General features: G+C 63.2%; 2 protein-coding genes across 2 annotated transcripts; one reads left to right on the top strand and one right to left on the bottom strand.

Annotated features, from left to right (window-relative positions):
• Positions 1 to 1358: 1358 nt before the first annotated feature.
• Positions 1359 to 6646, bottom strand: SYPL2 (synaptophysin like 2). Its single transcript, XM_075442981.1, has 6 exons — positions 6467 to 6646; positions 5948 to 6019; positions 4447 to 4571; positions 3835 to 4036; positions 3552 to 3743; positions 1359 to 1844 (listed from the first exon to the last, which is right to left on the bottom strand). Exons 1-6 carry the CDS (start codon positions 6515 to 6517, stop codon positions 1716 to 1718), a joined length of 771 nt encoding a protein of 256 aa, XP_075299096.1. The 5' UTR covers positions 6518 to 6646; the 3' UTR covers positions 1359 to 1715.
• A 624-nt stretch (positions 6647 to 7270) lies between these two features.
• On the top strand, positions 7271 to 18733 carry PSMA5 (proteasome 20S subunit alpha 5). The gene is made up of 9 exons (XM_075442982.1): positions 7271 to 7417; positions 8357 to 8423; positions 11060 to 11186; positions 12209 to 12276; positions 13057 to 13164; positions 13258 to 13316; positions 14219 to 14321; positions 15503 to 15589; positions 18453 to 18733. The coding sequence occupies exons 1-9, from the start codon at positions 7389 to 7391 to the stop codon at positions 18528 to 18530; spliced, it is 726 nt and encodes a 241-aa protein (XP_075299097.1). The 5' UTR covers positions 7271 to 7388; the 3' UTR covers positions 18531 to 18733.
• The last annotated feature ends 659 nt before the right edge of the window (positions 18734 to 19392 follow it).

The raw sequence follows: 19392 nt of genomic DNA, 5'->3' as shown, positions 1-19392 counted from the left end.
CAGATACCCCCTATATGGAGCTGGGGACCCAGGGGTTACCCCTACACAGCGCTGGGCTCCCAGGGGTGACATATAGCCCCTATACAGGGCTGGGGACCCAGGGGTGACACAGCCCCGACACGGCCGGACTGGCAGGGGTTATATACGCTTCCCACACCCAGCCGGGGACGCAGGGCTTCTACGCATCCCCATACAGGACCGGACACCCAAGTGCTATATAGCCCTCTATAGGCTGGGGCAGCAGGGGCTGCCTGTGCCTTTACACAGGGCAGGATGGCCAGGGGTCACGTATAGCCCCTATAGATCAGCAGGGATCTCCCCGCACAGAGCTGGATGCCTGGGGTTATCTACAGCCCCTACACAGAGCTGGGCACCGGGCGTTATACGTATCGATACATATATATATACGTCTCCCTGTGCAGAGGCAGACATCCAGGGGTTGATCTCCATTCCCTATAGACAGCTGGGCACCCAGGGCTTGTACACCCCCGTCAGATGTCGGCGTTACCTATATCCTTACGGAGAGCTGGACACAAGGAGTTACCCCTACGCCGAGCGGGACGCCCGGGGGCTACATATAGCCCCTGTACAGAGCTGGGCCTCTGGGGCTTATATATCCCTATAGAGACCGGGACACCCAGGTGTTGTGTATATCCTTACAGGGAGCAGGACACCCAGGAGCTGTACGTACCCCCTATATAGGTCACTACGTGGAGCTGGACACCCGGGAGCTGTACATACCCCCTATATAAAGGTCCCTACACAAACCAAGACACCCGGGAGCTGTACGTACCCCCCATATAAAGGTCCCTACGCAGAGCAGGACACCCAGGACCTGTACGTACCCCTTATATAAAGGTAGCTACATGGAGCTGGAGACCCGGGAGCCGTATATACCCCCTATATAAAGGTCCTCCTATATTAAGGTCCCTACAGGGAGCAGGACACCCAGGAGCTGTACGTACCCCTTATATAAAGGTCCCTACACAAACCAAGACACCTGGGAGCTGTACATACCCCCTATATGAAGGTCCCTACGCGGAGCAGGACACCCAGGAGCCGTACGTACCCCCTATATAAAGGTCCCTACACAGAGCAGGACACATGGGAGCCGTACGTACCCCCTATACACAGGTCCCTATGTGGAGCAGGACACCCAAGAGCTATACATACCCCCTATATAAAGGTCCTTACAGGGAGCAGGACACCCAGGAGCTGTACGTACCCCTTATATAAAGGTCCCTACACAAACCAAGACACGCGGGAGCTGTACGTACCCCCTATACGCAGGTCCCTACGCGGAGCAGGACGCCCGGGAGCCGTACGTACCCCCTATAGAAAGGTCCTCACACAGAGCGTGACATCCAGGAGCTGTATGTCCCCTCAGACGGGGCCGGACGTCCCGGAGCTGTACAGACCCCCATGCAGAGCCAGGCGCCGGGGGTTACGCACACCCCTACACAGAGCTGGTACCCAGGACCCCCCCCCGCCCCCCGCCCCAGCCGCGGACACCCCGGGGTCACACACAGAGCCCCCCCCACCCAGAGCGGGGCACCCAGGGTTTCGCAGACCCCTATATACAGCCAGGCCCTGGGGTTACGCGTCCCCCCCCCTACAGCACCCGTACCCCCCGCGGCTCCGGCCCCGGGGCCAGCAGCCCCCGTCCCCGGGCTGGCGGCCGGCGCGAGGGGCTGGGGGCCGGGGGTCCCGGGGTGCTACTGCTTGTCGATGGCCCCCTGCTCGGCCGCGCTGTCGCGGGGTGCTGCCTGCGCCGGCCACGCCGTCTCCTTCAGCACGAACCAGCAGTTGCCGGCCCAGAGCACGAAGTTGAGGAAGCCGAAGAGCTGGGGGGGGAGAGGAGAGACCCCCCGCGGGGGGCACCCATGGGTGAGCCCCGGCTCCAGGCACCCCACGCGCCCACGAGCCCCGTGAGCCCCAAGTGTCTCGTGCACCCCACGCTCCCCGTGCAACCCGGGTGTCCCACGCACCCTGTGTGTGCCGTGCACCCCCATGCACCCCATGCACCCCATGCACCCCACGTGCCCCAGGGCACCCCGTGTGCCCCGTGCACCCCATGTACCCCAAGTACCCCATGCACCCAATGTGCTCCATGCACCCTGTGTGTCCTGTGCACCCCAAGTGCCTTCTGCACCCCACGTGCCCCAGGGCACCCCATGTGCCCCCTGCACCCCGTGCACCCTGTGACCCCCGCGCACCCCAAATGCCCCACGCACCCCACATGCTCTGTGCACCCCTTGCACCCACGCACCCTGTGCACACCGTGTACCCCAAGTGCCACATGCACCCCATACCCCATGCGCCCCGTGCACCCCACGTGCTTCGTGCACCCCATGTGCCCCATGCACCCCAAGTGCCTCCTGCACCCCACACACCCCACACACCCCATATGCTCCATGCACCCCATGCAACCCATGCACCCCGTGTGCCTCATGCACCCCACACACCCCACACACCCCATATGCTCCATGCACCCCATGCAACCCATGCACCCCGTGTGCCTCATGCACCCCACACACCCCACATGCTCAATGCACCCCTTGTGCCCCCTGCACCCGTGCGCCCCGTGCACCCCACGTGCTCTGTGCACCCCGAGTGTCCTGTGCAACCCATGCACTCGTGCACCCCAAGTGCCTCCTGCACCCCACGTGCCCCATGGACCCCACACATGCCACATGCTCCGTGCGCCCCTTGTGCCCCCTGCACCCGTGCACCCCAAATGCCTCACGCAGCCCATGCACCCCACGTGCTCTGTGCACCCTGAGTCTCCCGTGCAACCCACGCACCCTCTGTGTCCCGTGCACCCCAAGTGCCTCATGCACCCCACACCCCATGTGCCCCATGCACCCCGTGTGCCCTGTGCCCCCGTGCACCCCAAGTGCCTCACGCACCCCACGTGCCCCACACACCCCGTGCACCCCGAGTACCCCATGCACCCCACGTGCTCCCTGCACCCTGTGTGCCCTGTGCACCCCAAGTGCCTCCTGCACCCCACATGCCCCACGCGCCCCGTGCACCCCACGTGCCCACGCCAGCGGCCGCATCACTGCCACCCACCCTGGCACGGGGGTCCCCTATGGCCCCGGGGGGGGGTGGGGGGTCTCATGGGGGCGCAGGAGGGGTCCCACGTCCCGTGGCGCCAGCGTGGAGTTCGCGGCGCGGCCACGGCACGCGTGTGCGCGCGTTTCCACCGCCGGCTCCCGGCTGAGCTCGGGAATCGGGTGTGCGTGTGCGCGGGTGTGAGCGCGTGTGTGCGCGCCCACGTGTGCGCGCCCGTGGCCGTGCCTGTGTGCACGGTGTGTTCACATGAACACACATGTGTGTTTTCACACGTGTGCATGGGTGTGTATTCACGTGCATGGGTTTGGCGGGCACGTGAAAGCACCCACACGCGCGTCTGCGGGCACGTGCGCACACGCGTGTGCTCCCGCGAGGGCCGGCAGCCGCTGCGCTCTCCGCGAAGCCCCGCAAATCTCTGCCCCGAGCAAACACCCGCGCGTGCCCACGCGTGCCGGCCGGCGCCCGGCTCTCACCACGGAGATGTTGGCCAGCCCCATGGCCGGCGTGGTGCCGGCGCTGCAGACCACCTCCTCGCCCTGGCAGACCCCCATGGCGGCCAGCAGGCTGGCGGGCCGCGTGGCCGCCTTCACGTCGCTCAGCCCCTTGCCCCACGCCGCCGCCGCCACCAGCCAGAAGAACGCGAAGCAGACGGTGACGCAGAAATCCTGCCGGGACGGGGACAGCGGGCTCAGCGCCGGCGGGGAGCGGGGCAGGATCCGTCCCGCGTCCCCCCACCCGGGCACGCAGCCCCCTTACCGCGAAGGGGAGCTTCTTATTCTCGCCGTAGAGGGAATGAAAGCGCAGGTAGAGCACCAGAGCCGCCATGGCGTAGAGGAAGGAGAAGACCCCCAGGGTCACGAAAAATTCGGCGGGAGCGGAGAAATCGCCGACGAGGTGCAGGGTGCGCGTCTCGGGCTCCTCGCCGCAAGCCGGCATCTCGAAGGGGATCTGGTATAACCTGGGATGGCGGGAGGGGGGACGCTGGCAAGGGAGGGGACGCTGGGGATGGCTCTGCCAGCCCCCAAATTAACGGCGCTGGGGTGGTCCCCGGGGGACGGAGGGCACGGACCCGCTGCTGGGTCGGAACCAGGACCCTTCGCCGCGCTCTGGGGCCGGCGGCTGAGGGAAGGGGTTAAAACCACGGCTGGGGGCTGGCCTGGCTCCATCCCCCATTAACGAGGATCCCCCCCAGAACCGGAGCCGGGGGACCTGGGGGTGCAGAGGGTCCCCAGCCCCTCCCTGCCCACCGGGGTCCCAGCAGCAGGGATGGCCTTTAACCCCAACCCGGCACCGCACGTGCCCCCCATCTCGCCGTGGGGCCACGCCGGGGCGGGTTCCCGGGGGGGTCCGGTCTCGGTGCCCCCTCACCTGAAGGGGTACCCGAACTGGACGGCGATGGCGCTCATCTCTTTGGTTTCGCCCCCGCATTTCACCGTCGCCCCGGTCTCGCCGCTGAAGGAGCCGCAGGTCCCGAAGGCGAAGATGGCGAAGAGCTGCGGGAGAGGAGGGAAGGGGGCTCGAGACCCTGGGGACCCCCCCACCCTTATACCCCCCGCTCGGGGTCCGCACCGCGCGGCGCTGAGTCACGGCGGTGCAGGGCGAGCTGCCATCGCCCAGCTGTCGGCCGCCCGCGTGCCCGCGCCAGCACCGGGGCTGCCGCCGGCGCTGGGAATGGCGGGGGGCAGCGAGGGGCGGGGGGCGATGCTTCGGGGGGGGCGGCGAAGCCAAACGCCCCGGGTTGCTTTACGAGGGTCCCCACGACCCCCACTGGACCCCCTCCCCAGGGAGCTGCCGTCCCCCCTGCGCCCAGCTGCTCCCCTCTCCGGCGTGCGGGGGGGGGGGGTCGGGAAAAACGCCGCCGCTCCCGAAGAATTTTCCGGCAACCGGCTGGGGTGGAGGGGGGAAGGCGAGCGGCCAGGCCCGACGCCGCGGCGATGGGCAGACCCGCGTGTGGCACCGGCGGGCGAAGCAGGGGCAGCGGCAGCCAAGCTGGGGGGGTTTCTTCCCATTTTCGGGGTGGCCGTGTGCGCGGGGCCCGATCCTGCACGGTGGTCCCACTGGCTGGGGGTGCCCCACGGCTCCCCGGGGCGGGGGGGATTTGAAAGCAAAGTGGGATCAGGGGAAAAGCCCCCTTGGTCCGGCTCCTCCAGGTGGGAGATGCCCAAACAGGTCCGGCCTCGCGCCCTGGGGCTGAGCCCCCCCACCCCGTGCCTCAATTTCCCCAGGGCTGGGTGTGGGGCTGCCTGGACCCCCCGGCCACGCCGCGGCCGTGCCGCAGAAATGCCGCCCTGAAACCCAACCCCGGAGCCGTTCGCGGCCAGGCCGAGGCCAGGACCGCGGGCGCTTGGCTCCCCCCGTCCCCGGGGTCCCCCTTCCCGGGGCCCGCTGACCCCCAGCCCCCCCCTCCCCACCCGCTCGCTCCCGTCCTGTCCCTGAGCCCGTGGGGATGACGGGGACCCGGCACCCCGATGTCACCGTCCCCTCCGGCGTGGCGGGGCAAAGCCACCTGCTCAAGGTCACCGGGGGGGCCACGTGGCCCCAACCCAGGCGGCCGCGTGGCCGCCGCACCCCACCTGCCCCGAAGCCCCCCCGGGATGTGGTCACCACACCCCGGGGCTGCCGGGTGGGGGAGGCTCCAGAGGGGCAGGGGGGGCCCAGGCTCCCCTCTTCCCGGGGAGGGGGGGGCTTTAGGAAAGCAATGGGGCACCCCAAATCTGGGAGCGGGGGGAGAGCGCTGGCTAGGACTCCCGGGAGAGCAGCACCCATGGGTGCTGGGGAAGGGGCTGTGACCGGGGGGGCGGGGAGGGGTCCCGGTGCCCGGGATCAGACCCGGGATGGGGGGGGGGGGAACCGGGGGGGACACACTCACCCATTCCAGCACCTTGATGAAGCCGAGGGGCTCGAGGAGGCGGCCCCAGCGCACCCCACCCAGGACACGGTCCTGCGGGGAGAGAGCGGCGGGAGCCAGGGCACCGGGGGACCGGGGGGGCTGCACCGGGGGCTGCCCCGGACGACCGGGAGGCTGCTCCGAGGGGCTTCTCCGGGCGGGGGGGGGGTGCTCCGGAGGACCGGGAAGCTGCACCGGGGGCTGTCCCGGGGGACTGGGGGGCTGCTGCGAGGGGCTCCGGGCTGCCCCGGGGGACTGGGGGCTGCTCCGGGGAGCTGCTCCGGGCGGGGGCTGCCCCGGGGGACCGGGGGGCTGCACCGGGGGCTGCCCCGGAGGACCGGGGGGCTGCACCGGGGGCTGCCCCGGAGGACTGGGGGGCTGCTCTGGGCGGGGAGGTATCCCGGGGGACGGGGGGGGACTGCACCGGGGGTTGTATAGGGGAACCGGGGGCTGCACCCTGGTCACCGGGGAGGGCGGGGGGGGGTCACACCGGAGCCCTACCTGGAGCCGGGGCGCTTTATCACCGGCCGCGGGGGTACCGGGCTCCGACATGGCCGGGCCGGGGGGGGGGAGGGGAGGGGGCGGTCGGTGCTGCCTCAGCCGCCCGCTGGGACCGCTCACGCTGGTCAGAGCCCCCACCGGGGAACCCCACCGCCCCCGGGGCGGGCAGCACCGCCCCGCCTCCGGCAAAGCCCCCGGTCCGCCCCCGGTGTCGTTGTGTGTCCCCCCCCCCCCCTCACCCCGGTCCGCCCCCGGTTCCTCCGCCCAGCGCGGACCCAGCCCCCTCCGGGGGCGTCCCGCCGACCCCCAATTAGTCTCCCTGTCCCACTCACTCCTGGAACGGGACGGGGAGCACCGGGGCCGTGCCCGCTCCCAGCTCCCGGTGCGGTGCCGACAGCTCCGTTACCGGCCCCGTTACCGGCCGGAGGAGGCCGGTAACGGGGCCGGTAACGGGGCTGTCGGCACCGCACCGGGTGCCAGAACGATCGCGGTGGACCTTGGAGCATCCTGATGCCCCCATCTCGGTCCCCCCTCCCCGGTACCCGGTACCAGGTACCCGCTCCCCGGTACTCGCGGCGCGCTCGCCCGCCCCGCCCCTCTAGCGCTCTGACCCCGCCCCTTGCCCTGACCCCGCCCCTTGCCCTGACCCCGCCCCTCCAATCCCCGCCAGCAATCGCTCCTCCCCTCTCCTCTCCGCCGAGCCCGCCCTCCCCCCTTCTCCCATTGGCTAGGCGGGTGGGAGGCGGTGACCCAATGGGAAGGCGGCGCGGGGGGAAGTGGGGCGGTGGGGGCGGGGTTGCGCCTGCGCGGTTCCGGCCCGCTGACAGGAAGCGGCGGAGAAGCCGGCGAGGGCAGAGCGGTGCTCCTGCCTCCGCCGCCCGGTTCCCCCTCCCGGTGTCTCCCCCCCTTCCCCGCCGCCGCCATGTTCCTCACACGCTCCGAATACGACCGGTGAGTGCCCTCCCGCTCCCGCCGCCGGTCGCCCGCGCTCTCCCCGCCGCCCGCGGCCTGCGGCTGAGTCACGGGCCTGCGGCCGGTCCCGCCTTCCCGGGCCCGGTAGGCCCCGGATGGCTCCCCTCGCCCCAAGCCGCTCTGAGGGGAGGGCGGGGGGGCCCGCAGCCCTGCGGGCCTTGCCTGAGGGTCTCGGCTCGTCCCCCCGTCGGGGTTCCCGCTTCACCGGGCACTGCCGCCCCTCCTCGCGGCGGGCTCTCGCCCCCCGTTGTTATTTTCTTCGGGTTTTAGAGAGCCCGGTGCCGTTAAACACGGGAGAAGGGAGGGTTTGTCCGCTGCGACCAGGGGCTTCCAGAGCTGAGCGGCTCCCGGTGCGGGGGGAGGCGGCGGGTGGCGTCCCCGGGGGTCTCGGGGGCTGTGGGTTCTCGTGTCTCCCGGAAGCGCGTGGGTTTGGGGAAATCCCTTGGCAGGGTCTGCGTGTGGATGGAGCCCCTGGGCTCGGCGCTGTGCCCGGCACCGCGGATCTGGCGTGCAGGGCTGAGCCCCTCCCGCGGTGGGGAGGGGTGGGGGGAGGGGAAGGGGTAGCCCGGGAAAGTTGCTGGGCCTGCGCCGGTAAAACAAGATCCTGTCGCCTCCTGGTGCCGAGAGAAGGCAGAATGCTGGGGGTCCAAAGGCTTCCAGCACCCACAGCGTGATGTGTGCCGTGGAAACAAACCTCCTGCCCCGTAACTACGCCTGCTGGCGTTCCTTTAGTTCTCTTTCACCGTCAGCATCCTGAACCCAGCCCCGGCGCGGGTGACGGGCTCCGGCTGCCCCTCCTGTGTTCCCTGTCCCCAGCCAGCATCACCCTCCCCGCCATCGCGCTGGAATCAGGAGCTGTGCTTCTTGTCAGCCGTCGGTTTCCTGCCCTTCACGCCGTCTCTGATGTTGTTCTTGCAGGGGTGTGAACACTTTTTCTCCGGAGGGGAGGCTGTTCCAAGTGGAGTATGCCATCGAGGCCATAAAGGTATTGTCAGCTCCGCCTGGGTGCCAGACCGCGGCGTTAAGGGCTCTTTCGAACCCAAACCCAGGGTTTGGTTGGAAGAAACGCGGGCAGGTTCTGTCCATGTGGGCTGTGCTCTGGCTTGGCAGCGGGGCAGGGTTTGGCTGCTCCCAGGGCAGTACGCAACGCGGAGTGGGAGCTGCTGCCGTTCCCCGTGGGCGCTGCTCCTCCGTGCAACTGCTCTGGCAGCTCCTTGCCAGCCGCTCGGCTGCGGTTTGTAGCTGGAGAGCTGTGGGCCAGGGTTCGAGTCCGGCCAAACATCCCGCAGCTCTGCCATCTGTGTCCCCCAAAGGCGGGGGAGCGTCGCCCTCCCTGGCTCCCCCCACCCCCTCTGCCCCCAAACCAACGCAGTCAGAAGGTGCTGATCCCCGAATCAAACCTGCTCAGAGCTGAGGTTGGAGCGGGAGGCTCTGGCTGCCTGTACGCCGTGACGCTGCCTGCAGAAGTTCACGCTGCCAGCGCGCCCTGCGCTCCGTGTCCAGAAACGCTTGTCTCGGAGCAGAGGAGCCCTCTGCTTTCTCTTTTCCTGAGCTAACGCAGTGTTCCCTTCTGGTCCCTGGCCTTGATCAAGGTGCAGTCCCTTGAAAAACCCCAAAGTGGCAAATTTTTTCTCCCTAGGTCAACTTCCCTGCCGTTGCAGCTGGGAGTGGGTCACCGTTTGCTTGGGTGAATTGTAAAACCTGATGTTAAAGGTTGTTACGAGCAAACTAACCGTCATCCACAGAGCCGAAGGGCCTTTCTGCGGAGCTGGGTGTTCTGAAGTGATGCATGTGCCTGTTCCTGGGAATGTGGGCATTGATTTGGAGTGAGTTTAGACCTGGGGAAAAGTGGTCAAGTGATGAAGCGACGATGCTCTGAGCAGGCCCCTGGTTTGCCTGGGGAAAGGGGGTTTATCTTCCCTCTAGCGCGTGAGCTCGCTGAAGCACTGCTTAAATGAAGAGGCAAAAAGTAATAATGTTTATTAAGGCATTGGGAAGTAAAAACTCTCAGGAGGATGTCGGTCACCATGCTGACTTCGTAATTACAAATGTATCTCCTAGAGCAGCGATGGTGCGGCAGCCGCCTGGCTTCTCCCTCTTCTCCAGATCAGCCCGTAAGCGTCCGACGAAATCGCTGCGACACGTTGTGTGTGCTGCCCATGCCTGAGGGCTGTAGGAGGGGGGTTTTATCCATCTGCCGTAGGTTCATTAACTAAAATAATCTGAAATTACATCAGGTGGAGCTACTGGAGAGAGTCCAGCGGAGGGCTACGAGGATGGTGAGGGGACTGGAGCATCTCTCCTACGAGGAGAGGCTGAGGGAGCTGGGCTTGTTCAGCCTGGAGAATAGAAGGCTGAGAGGGGACCTTAGAAATGCCTCTAAATATCTGCAGGGGGGGGGTCAGGAGGACGGGGCCAGGCTCTTTCCAGTGGTGCCCAGCGACAGGACAAGGGGCAACGGGCACAAACTGAAGCAGAGGAAGCTCCAGCTGAAGCCGAGGAAGAACTTCTTCCCTCTGAGGGTGACGGAGCCCTGGCCCAGGCTGCCCAGGGAGGCTGTGGAGTCTCCTTCTCTGGAGATATTCCAGCCCCGCCTGGCCGCGGTGCTGTGCAGCCTGCTCTGGGTGACCCTGCTTGGGCAGGGGGTTGGGCTGGGTGACCCACAGAGGTCCCTGCCAACCCCTGCCATGCTGGGACTCTTCCCCTGGGGTTTGTGCGCAGCTGTGGCAGGCTGTGCACTTAAAGGACGGAGCGTTGGGCAGCGCCTAAAACCACGAGTGCCTGTGATGGGGAGATTCCCTTCTGCCAGCCCCGTGGTTATAGGTGTAGCTGCCTGGGGAGGCTTGCTGCTAGAATTATATCGTGTGGCCCAGCCTGGGTATTCGGAGTTGGCATCTCTGCACCGCAGCTGGTACAATTATCCTGGTGAATTCCCCAGAGTGGAAAAGCTGGAAGTGAGGTAGGGGCTGCTGGGAGCCTTGGGGGTCTGCCCCCCCTCCCCCAGCTCTGCTCATGGCCGTGGTGTCCTGCAAGACCAGGGTCAAACCTGGTGCGGTCTCAGCTGCAGGCGGTTATCTGCTGCCTGGAAAACGGTGTGCGTGCAAAATGCTCTCGTTCCTGTTGTAAATTTTGTGGGTATGAGGACGCTGGGGAGAAAAAGAGCTGATGGAAAGAAAAATGCCCAAGGCAGAAGTACAGGTGCCGGCAGAATTAAGGCCATTATGTGAGATCCTCCTCTCTTGCTTTAAAATTTAACTCCTGTCTTGCGAAGGAAGATTCGCGAGGCCTTTTAGATTCGTAAGGCTTGAAGCTGATGTCGCTCTGGGAAGAGATTAATGATTGGCAGCAGCCCTGCTGGGTTCCGAGGGACCGATCGGCTGGGAGGTAGCAGGGGCTTCACCTCTCCAGTTTACTAGTTCAAGTCTAACGTTTAAAATTTGGTGTGCAAAGCCAGAGAGGTCTGCGGGTGGGTTTCCATGTCAGCGATGCGATTGTCTCCAAAATGAAACACCTACAAATAACACAAGTCAGAGTTAGCGTTGCACCGTCCATATCTACGCGAGCGGCCGCGGCTAAAGCCCGTGCCGGGTGCCGTGGCAGTAACCCTGCGGTGGTTTTCAGCTCGGTTCCACGGCCATCGGGATCCAGACCTCGGAGGGCGTCTGCCTGGCCGTGGAGAAGAGGATCACCTCCCCGCTCATGGAACCCAGCAGCATCGAGAAGATCGTAGAAATCGATTCCCACATAGGTAAGGAGAAAGAAGTGAGCCTTGGGTGCCTCTCTGGTAGGGCCCTGGGAGGAGCATCCTTCAAGCTTTGGAGATAGGTACGGATGGATGGATGGATGGATGGATGGATGGATGGATATAAAAAAAAAAAAAGACTCTGTCCCCTGGGAGTTCCAGAAGCTGCGTTTCAGGGCTAGCCTTCGCGGCAGGCAGCTCTGCCGAGCGGGAACGCTCATCCCTCCCAGTGAACACCAGGTCCCGGTCACTGGTTTTCCAGGCTCCAGGCCAGCAGGACATAGTTGCAGGAGCAGGAAGAGGCAGCTGAAGCACCCCCCGGTGCCTCAGTGACCTCCCTCGTGAAAGCTCATCCCAAATTTAGATCTGGAGGGCAGGGAATTGCTGCAGAAGGCTTGACTCGAGGCCAGTTTCTCTCGGAGCTCTAATGTTAGCCTGTCCCCCTGCCCGCAGCAGCCTCCCGCACCGTGAGGGGGCCCATGACGGGCTCATGACCAAATATGTCGCCTCGGAAAGCAGGAGACCTCCGAAATACCCATGTTGCTGATGACATGGGTCATGGAAGGAGCTGCTGAAGTGTCTAATTTCCTCCTCCCGTGTGCTTGCAGGACAGCCCCTCTCTTCCTGGAGCGGGATCTGCGCTGGAGGCTCCTGCTAGGGGTTAGGCAGCCCTCCCCGTGGGGGGATGAATGAGTTCCCCTCCCAAGCAGGTTGCATTTCTGTCCATTAGCTTCTCCTGGAAGGCCTCAAGCATGGCTCCTGTAACCAGTTCAGGTTTGGGATGGGTGGCAGGTGTGACTGGGTGAGCGTGGTTGGGTACCTGCCCTTCAGCTGGGCGGCCGTCCATGCTCTTGAGCAGCTCTGTTCCCATCCCATCGTCCCCGTCCCCAGCAAGCTGCGGTGCTCCCACGCGGGGACCCGCAGCGCCCTGCAGCCTTCGGGATTTCACCGTGGGCTTTGGGAAGGCTGGGGGAAGAGCACAGCGTGAATAATGGGTGCAGTGACTCGTGTTTTCCCTCCGATTCCAGGGTGTGCCATGAGTGGCTTAATAGCTGACGCAAAGACTTTAATTGATAAAGCAAGAGTGGAGACTCAGGTAGGACTCGACGTTTCTCTTCCATAAACAACTGCACTCGTCTCGGGGGCATCTCGGAAGTCTCTGGCACGGGAAGATCGTTACGGCAAAGGGGCCGGTGTGGAGCGGGAGGCCTGTGGGGAGCGTAGCTTCCCTCGCGGGGCTTGTGCAGAGCAAACTGGTGGAGTTTCCCCTGGATTTTTTCCTTCTCTATCGGTGCACATCTGGTGGCAGTCGTATGGCGGGTTCTCCAGTGGCCTCTTGCCCTGGCAGATGCGCTCCAGTGAATGTGTGGGGCCGTGTATGTAACTTAGTTTCGACAAAAGACTGGTTATATCGGTTATATTTGTGACCCCTTAAATTTACTCAGTGCCTCAGGTGCTCGGAGGTCCCAGGTACCAATCTCTGCGCTGTAGTAAAGATCTTTTTCTGTGGAGTTTTCCTGCATGCCAGCACTGCTCCCGCCTCTGGAGAACCAGATAACCCCATCGCTGCAGACACAGCTGCTGGGATAAAGTGCTCCAGCCTTGCCTTTTCCCTGCTGGTAGCCCGGGGTTACTGGCGGATCCCTGCACAAATTTCCCAGCTTGTCCTGCACGTCCCGCTCTCCTCCTGCCTCTTCGCTCTTGCTGCTGAAGGGGCTGTGCCCCGGGTGCCGGCAGCCTGCCCGCGCGGGCTGGAGGGAAGTTCTCTTTGTGGCCACGCAGGGCATCACTCCAGCCCGCCGCGTGCACGATCCAGGATTTCCATATTTTGGGAACAAGGTGATAATTTGAATCTTTCTTTTTTTTTCTCCTGCAGAATCACTGGTTCACCTACAACGAGACCATGACGGTGGAGAGCGTGACGCAGGCCGTGTCCAACCTGGCGCTGCAGTTTGGGGAGGAGGACGCGGACCCAGGGGCGATGGTGCGGAGCTGGGGGGCTCTGGGGAGGTGCTGCCGGCTCCCCTCTGCCTTTGCCCTCAGCCTTGCCTAACGTGTTGGCTCCTTTCTCTTGCAGTCTCGTCCCTTTGGTGTCGCACTGCTTTTTGGAGGAGTCGATGAGAAGGGACCTCAGCTGTAAGTTTGGCTCTCTTAATCCAGGCCAGCTCTGGGAAGAGGCAAAACCTCTGCTGAAACTTCCCAGGACGTTTTAATGACCTGATTCTGGGATTTGACTTAAGCCAAACGCTCGGGCTTTATCCCATTACGTACCCGATGCGTTTGTTAATGCTTTGAAACGCTTCCTTTCAAAGCATGGGTTGCAGCAGCTTGTTCGGGGCCGAAGACAACGCTGTGTCTTCGCTGAATCCTTGCTTTTTGAATGTGGTTCCTGGGCAGGAGGGAGGTGTTCAAGCTCTCCTCGCCCCGAGTTTATTCTTACCTTTCCCTAACGGACCAGCAGAGCCACCGGTAACATAATACGTGGAGCCTGCTGTAACATTCCGTGGGGAGGTGGTGGAGTGCTTGTAACCTGAACTCGCGTGCTTCAAACGCTCCGTCTCCGCTGGAGGTGGGAACGGCTCGGCAGAGCCAGCCCAATAAGGTCTCCCCACGGTCTCCCTCCCAGGAGCACCAGTGAAAACGTGCTGGGTTTATTAAAAAAAAAAATAAGGGGGAAAATAAAAAGCAAACGATTTTGCTTTGAGCGTGGAGGGCAGTGTCTGGAGCGTGTTGCTCTCCAGCCTTCCTGGCCCAGCGTGGGTCTGCAGGTGACCCTGGCACTCCTCAAACCTTGGTCGGCTCCTCGGCGTGCCAGGAGGAGAGACCCGCGGCCGTGCTGATGGCAGCAGCCCCCCGAGGCCGCCGGACGCAGCGAGGGGCTGCTGCGAGCTCTGCCCCGCGTTGGCAGCATCTTCCCCGGCTCCGAGCCGTGCAGGGAGCTCTGGGGAGCGCTGTGGGTCTGGTGGGAAAGCCCTTGGGGTGCCACGGCGTGGGGTGGGGTGCAGCGGCCGTTCACTCTGCCACCGGTTCTCCCGCAGGTTTCACATGGACCCATCGGGGACGTTTGTTCAGTGCGATGCCAGAGCAATCGGCTCCGCCTCGGAAGGCGCACAGAGCTCTCTGCAAGAGGTTTACCACAAGGTAAAAGGCTGGGCTGGGGCTGCTATCACACAAGCTGCCGAGGTGCCTCGCCACCTGCACGGATCCACTAGCTCTCTTCCCGCCGAGTGATCCGCCCGACTCCTCTCGCACGGCAGAGGCGGCGCGTGGGCTGGCCGGGGTGGGACTGGGGCCCTGGCCGTCGATCCCGCGATTCGGTGTCAGCGCCGAGCTGCTGGGCGGGGATCTCTGCCACGAGGAGCGCGGCCACCAGCAGCTTCCTGGGGCTGCAGCTGGAACCCGAGACTGGGGGCCGAGATGCCGGTCCCTGCCTCTAGCGGGTGATAATTAAGACCATGTCAGGAAGTACTCTATAAATAAAAGAAGTGCTGTGCGAACGCTGCCGCTCGGCTCGGCACGGACGCAGCTCGAAGCGTGAGGAGCGAAAGCGAGCGGCTCCGTTTCACCGGATCTGTTAGGCCGGTGAATTTAGTGGCTTTTACGCTGCGACTGCTGCGCCTGTTTGATATGAAATAGAAACTTTCTTCCCTCCACCAGGGGGGAGCTGCCCGTTTTGTGTGGTAAGAAACCAAATACGGTAATGAAAAGCACAATTGATGGTGTTGATTGCTGTGACGACTTCCAGCCTAAGACTCAATAACCTAATTTGTTCACTGGCAGAATTGTCCAAGTTCTGGGCTCTGGGGCTCGTTAAGCATCTTCCAAGCGCAAAGTGACTGCAGACACAGCCATCGTCGCTCTCTGAGTGTTGCCCTCTGGCTCTGGCTCCCCCCCATGCAGGGATTTCCATGATTACAGCGTGAAGGCTCCTGCCAAGAGGGAGCCCGGCTTTCCCACTGGATCTTGCTGGGGGGGGACTGCTCGATAGGCAGGAACCGGTGCAGAGCAACGGACCCTCATGTCCCGGTCCTGCCATAAGGTTTACGTGCCCAGATTTAACAGTTCTTAAGCTTTGTAAAAAGTTACACAGAAGCAGAAAGTCACCATCCTTGCAATTGTCACTGTCCTGCCTGAACAGTGCGCTTTGATCTCTTGTTGACGCCGTGGATAACGTGATAAGCTTTGAAATTTGCTGCCAGTGACAGCTTAAAGGATTTGAGAAGAGCGGGAGGGAGAGCAGCATGCTTTCGCAGTCCAAGGGGTAACCTACAAGTACTTGCTGGAGCATCAACAGTGCAATTAATGAGTGGTTTGCTTTACAGTCAATGACGCTGAAAGAAGCAATCAAATCTTCCCTCGTCATCCTGAAACAAGTGATGGAGGAGAAACTGAACGCGACCAACATTGAGGTAACGGCGGCTCGGCCGGCGGTGTGTGGCTGCGGCCTGGGGCGCTGGCCGCGGAGCAGGAGGCTGCACCGCCCGCAGTCTCCGCTTCCCCGGTGCAAATCCCGCCGGCCGCGCCGCCGGTGTCGCAGTAGCGTCTTGCGTTTTAATCGCAAGCCGCCCGCTCGCTTTCTGGAGAGCGGGGTGAGCTGGCGGAGGAGGTCGGGACCTCCCAAGCCGGCGGCTGGCTGGCTGCAGGTGTTCTTGCGCTTTGGAGCCGCCCATCGCGGCACGTCGCGTGGCGCACTGGGAAGGTCCAGGCTTCCTGTTGACTTGCAGAGGTGCGCAGCTCTGCCCCGTCTGCCTGGCTAACCCACGAGCGCGGGCGGAAGCGACTGTCGTGGGGCTCCTGGACGGGGGCTGAGCCCCCGCTGACCTTACACGGGCCGAGTTGGCCGGCAGGAACCTGTCGTGCCAGCCGGATCGCTGCTTCTTCCCCTGGGTATAGCCATTCGCTTTTTCCCTGGTACTTGTAATATTAGAAGGAATGAAAATTATACAGCTTCTGGACTTGCTATATTCAGTCTTGGGTCGGTGCCAAAAATCTGCTGGACAGGAGGACCAAAGAGGGGAAGCCTCCAGGAACGAGCGTGCTCCTCTGACCACCAGCTTCTGCCCGCAGGCTCCCAGAGCTCAGCTTGACCCGAGCGTGCGGTGCTCTCGGAGATCCCCGCAAACCTAGTGGCACCCGTCCCTTCAAACCCTGCTCCTTCGACTTCTAGTGCTCCTTTTTAGGTAGCAAAGGTCAAAACCCTTCCAGTTCGTTAGTGATAATGGATAGATGGTGAGCGAGGCTGGCGTATAGAGTTTGCTTCTATTTCTGGCGGGCTATGAGACGCTAGACCTTCTCAAATCCTGTCACTCCGACTCCTGAGCTGCTCCCCTCCTGCTGTTCTCCCATTCCTTTCCTCCGAGCGCTGGGAACCCACTTCCCAAACAGCCAAAAAGTGTGCACCCCCTTTTTTTATTACGTGCTGCTGCTGGGGGCCCTTCCTGACGCCATTAACCAGCTTCCTTTGCGGGGAAAGGGCCGACGGCACGCCGGCAACTCGGACGCTCTGTCCAGAAACTACGCCGGCTGCCTGAAATCTGCTTCCCCAGCTGCACTCCCAGCCCGCACCGCTCGGTTCTCTCTCGATCAGCCTCAGGGCTCTCCTGGAAGATCCGCAGTACAGTGCGAAGGAACTGAGGCAGAGGAGCGTGTACAGTATCCTTATGTCATGTCCCCGTTTAACAGGGCTTAACTGTGCTTGGCAAAGCTCCGAACGCCTTGAGGAATCGCATCGGGGCTAGGTATGAGAAGAATGTGCTGAGGATTAAAAGCTCTCTATTGACTCAAGGCACCCTTCTGGCTGAAAATCTGCTACCTGAAGTAGCTGCTTTGCTTTCGAAGCTTTGTAGAAGTATGTGGTGCTCAGGTTTAGTTACTCTGGCCGCTTCCCTTTCTTGCGTGGCATTTTCCATCTCGCAGCAAAGCGGCGTGGTCGTGGAAGAGTTAAATCCCTTGGCAGCAAAGGTCAGGAGCCTTAATGGTGTTATGCTTTTAAATTAATTACTTCCCCGTGAAGCCTGTAAGGGAAGAGTTGAGTAAAGCTTTTGTTTGTCGGGAGGAGGCGAGGCGCAGGCTGGAGCAGAGCAGCTGGTGCCTCTGGACCCTTGCTGCGGGTTTCGGGGTGTACAGACGCGTTGGCAAGCCCACCCAGGCCTAGCGTCGGCGCCCGCACGGGTGCCTGCAGGTGCCACCACAGGCCCCTGCAGCATCTCTGACCTGTCAGAGAGCTCCAGTTAAAACTGGGGCTCTTAGGACGACTGGTCGGGAGGTTTCTCCTTGGGAAAGGCTTAGGGGTACCCTCCCTCCACCCCAAAAGCGTGTCCTGCCATCTCGTGGTGTTTTGTGAGTGACCTTGCAAGCAGAGAAGCCTAGGAAAGGGCTCTGGGGTTTGCCAGGACCCTCTGCAGCTTTCCTTCAGCTTTCTGCAGCCGTCCCTTAGGAGTAGAGACATGTGGCGGGGGGGCCTGCGAGCGAGGGCCGCAGCATCCGAGCTCCTGCAGCGTTCCGGCCCTCCCGCCAGCGGCAGCCATGTGTCTTGGGCTCCCACGCCGTGTCAGCTAGGTGCGAGCGCCGGTCCCGCTGATGTTCCTCTCCCGGTCCCGTCATTCTTCGAGTACCTCCTGCTGCGGTGCTCGCCCCGGGAAGCGTCTCGGCTGTCTGCCCCGGACGCTGCCTCGCCCCGCTCCCGGCCAAGGGGCAGGGAGGAGCGCGCCGTCCCCCACCTTCCTCCCCTGGGCTTTGCCTCGCAGGGGATCTTTGCCCTGCTCGGGCCGCTGCCAGGTGCACCGTGGCTCGCTTGCTGTCGGTGCTCGGCCATCAAAACGCAGGTTTGTCTCTGCCTGGGTTTCCCAGAGCTGACCCTCTGTCCTCCTCGCGAGGCCTGTAGCGGGCCAGGACTCGTGCCCGTGGCTGCCTACGGGAGGAGGAGAGGCGCTTCCGAGGGCCACGCCGAGCCGCCCCTCTCCGAGGCGTGCCCAACCAAGGCCTCCCGTTAACGGGGGCTTTTCCCCCAGCAAGCACAAGCGGAGCCGGCCTCTTCCCAACGGGCGTTCCCTGCTGCTGCTACTATGAGGAGACTGAGTCAATTCAAAGCTATTTCTGCGGCAGGCAGCTATTTTAGGGAATCCAAGAGCGTGTTACGGGGTGGAATGATCTTGCTGGCCTGGCAGATCGGGCAGCCGAGAGGGAACAGCTGCTGCGGCCGCTGCAGCCGCTCTCTGTTCCCGTCCCTTCGCGGGTGCAGGCGCGTTTAACCCCTTGCTCCTTCTCTTTCAGCTTGCCACGGTGGAGCCTGGGATGAAGTTCCACATGTACACGAAAGAGGAGCTTGAAGAGGTCATCAAGGATATCTGAAAAAGAGAGAGACCTCCCTCAAAGGCTCGTTCCCCCCCTGATCAAAGCGAACTGACTCGGTTCCTTCCAGTACCTGTGGGTTTATTTCCCGGCAGCATCTCTAATTGCTCTTCTTAGCAGGCTCAAGAGATTTTTTTACAGTTTCTGTACATAACCGATCTCTACAATAAGAGGAAATGACAATAAATCCTTTTGTTACTCTATCCTGGGTTCCTCGTGGCAGAGCTCTGAGGTGGGGGGACCGTTTAGTGCCAAAACCGGGGGCAGAGGAGGGCAACACCCGTGGCATCGGCGCGGGGGGACGCGGGGTTTGCGGCACTGCCGTCCTCGCCGCTGCCACAGGGCCAAGTCTCCCTCTCGTGGAGAGCGCAGCGGTGTCGCAGCGGCAGGTCTGTGTCGTTCCACCTCCATCGCCACAAACATCGGATTTTTGGATCTGCTCGCGCGTGGTGGGTGCGTTCTCCCTGTCCTCCTCCAGCGGTTTTTCTCCGTAACGGCTCACCTGGAGCTCCGACTCCTTCCCAGGGAAGGAATCCGTAACCGAGCTTGGGCTTTGCGTTTCCTTCTGGTGGAGCTCGGAAATGCTCGTAGGATTGGACAGACCGGAGCCCAGCGAGCGGGAGCGGGCCCGGGGTTCACGGGACACTGGTGCGTTGCGGTGGTACCGCTGGATTTTGCGAGTAGCGTCATTTTGACCAGCAAACTTCTGCTCCTCCGCTTCACAGGGCTCGGCGCTTCTGTGTCTCGCTCTCCAGCAGCCATCTCTGTCCTTCTCCTCCAAACTGCAGATCGGGCTGATAGGGAACCAGCTGAGATGAGCAAAGTCTTCTCCGATGAAGTCGTGCTGGTAGGGGCTGGGGAG

This window comes from Opisthocomus hoazin, chromosome 25, assembly GCF_030867145.1.
Source record: "Opisthocomus hoazin isolate bOpiHoa1 chromosome 25, bOpiHoa1.hap1, whole genome shotgun sequence".
In the NCBI taxonomy this organism is placed as follows: domain Eukaryota; kingdom Metazoa; phylum Chordata; class Aves; order Opisthocomiformes; family Opisthocomidae; genus Opisthocomus; species Opisthocomus hoazin.
The sequence above is the reverse complement of the archived record's forward strand: the minus strand, read 5'-3'. Positions and strand labels throughout refer to the sequence as shown.

What these genes read in the sequence shown, in the direction of transcription:
- SYPL2 (XM_075442981.1), bottom strand. Translation starts at nt 6,517, where the DNA reads ATGTCGGAGCCCGGTACCCCCGCGGCCGGTGATAAAGCGCCCCGGCTC. An exon ending in TCATCAAGGTGCTGGAATGG is followed by an intron (nt 4,572 to 5,947) that starts GTGAGTGTGTCC and finishes CCTCTCCCGCAG; the next exon opens with CTCTTCGCCATCTTCGCCTT. An exon ending in GGCTGGCCAACATCTCCGTG is followed by an intron (nt 1,845 to 3,551) that starts GTGAGAGCCGGG and finishes CTCCCCCCCCAG; the next exon opens with CTCTTCGGCTTCCTCAACTT.
- PSMA5 (XM_075442982.1), top strand. Translation starts at nt 7,389, where the DNA reads ATGTTCCTCACACGCTCCGAATACGACCG. An exon ending in ACACGCTCCGAATACGACCG is followed by an intron (nt 7,418 to 8,356) that starts GTGAGTGCCCTC and finishes TTGTTCTTGCAG; the next exon opens with GGGTGTGAACACTTTTTCTC. An exon ending in ATGCCATCGAGGCCATAAAG is followed by an intron (nt 8,424 to 11,059) that starts GTATTGTCAGCT and finishes GGTGGTTTTCAG; the next exon opens with CTCGGTTCCACGGCCATCGG.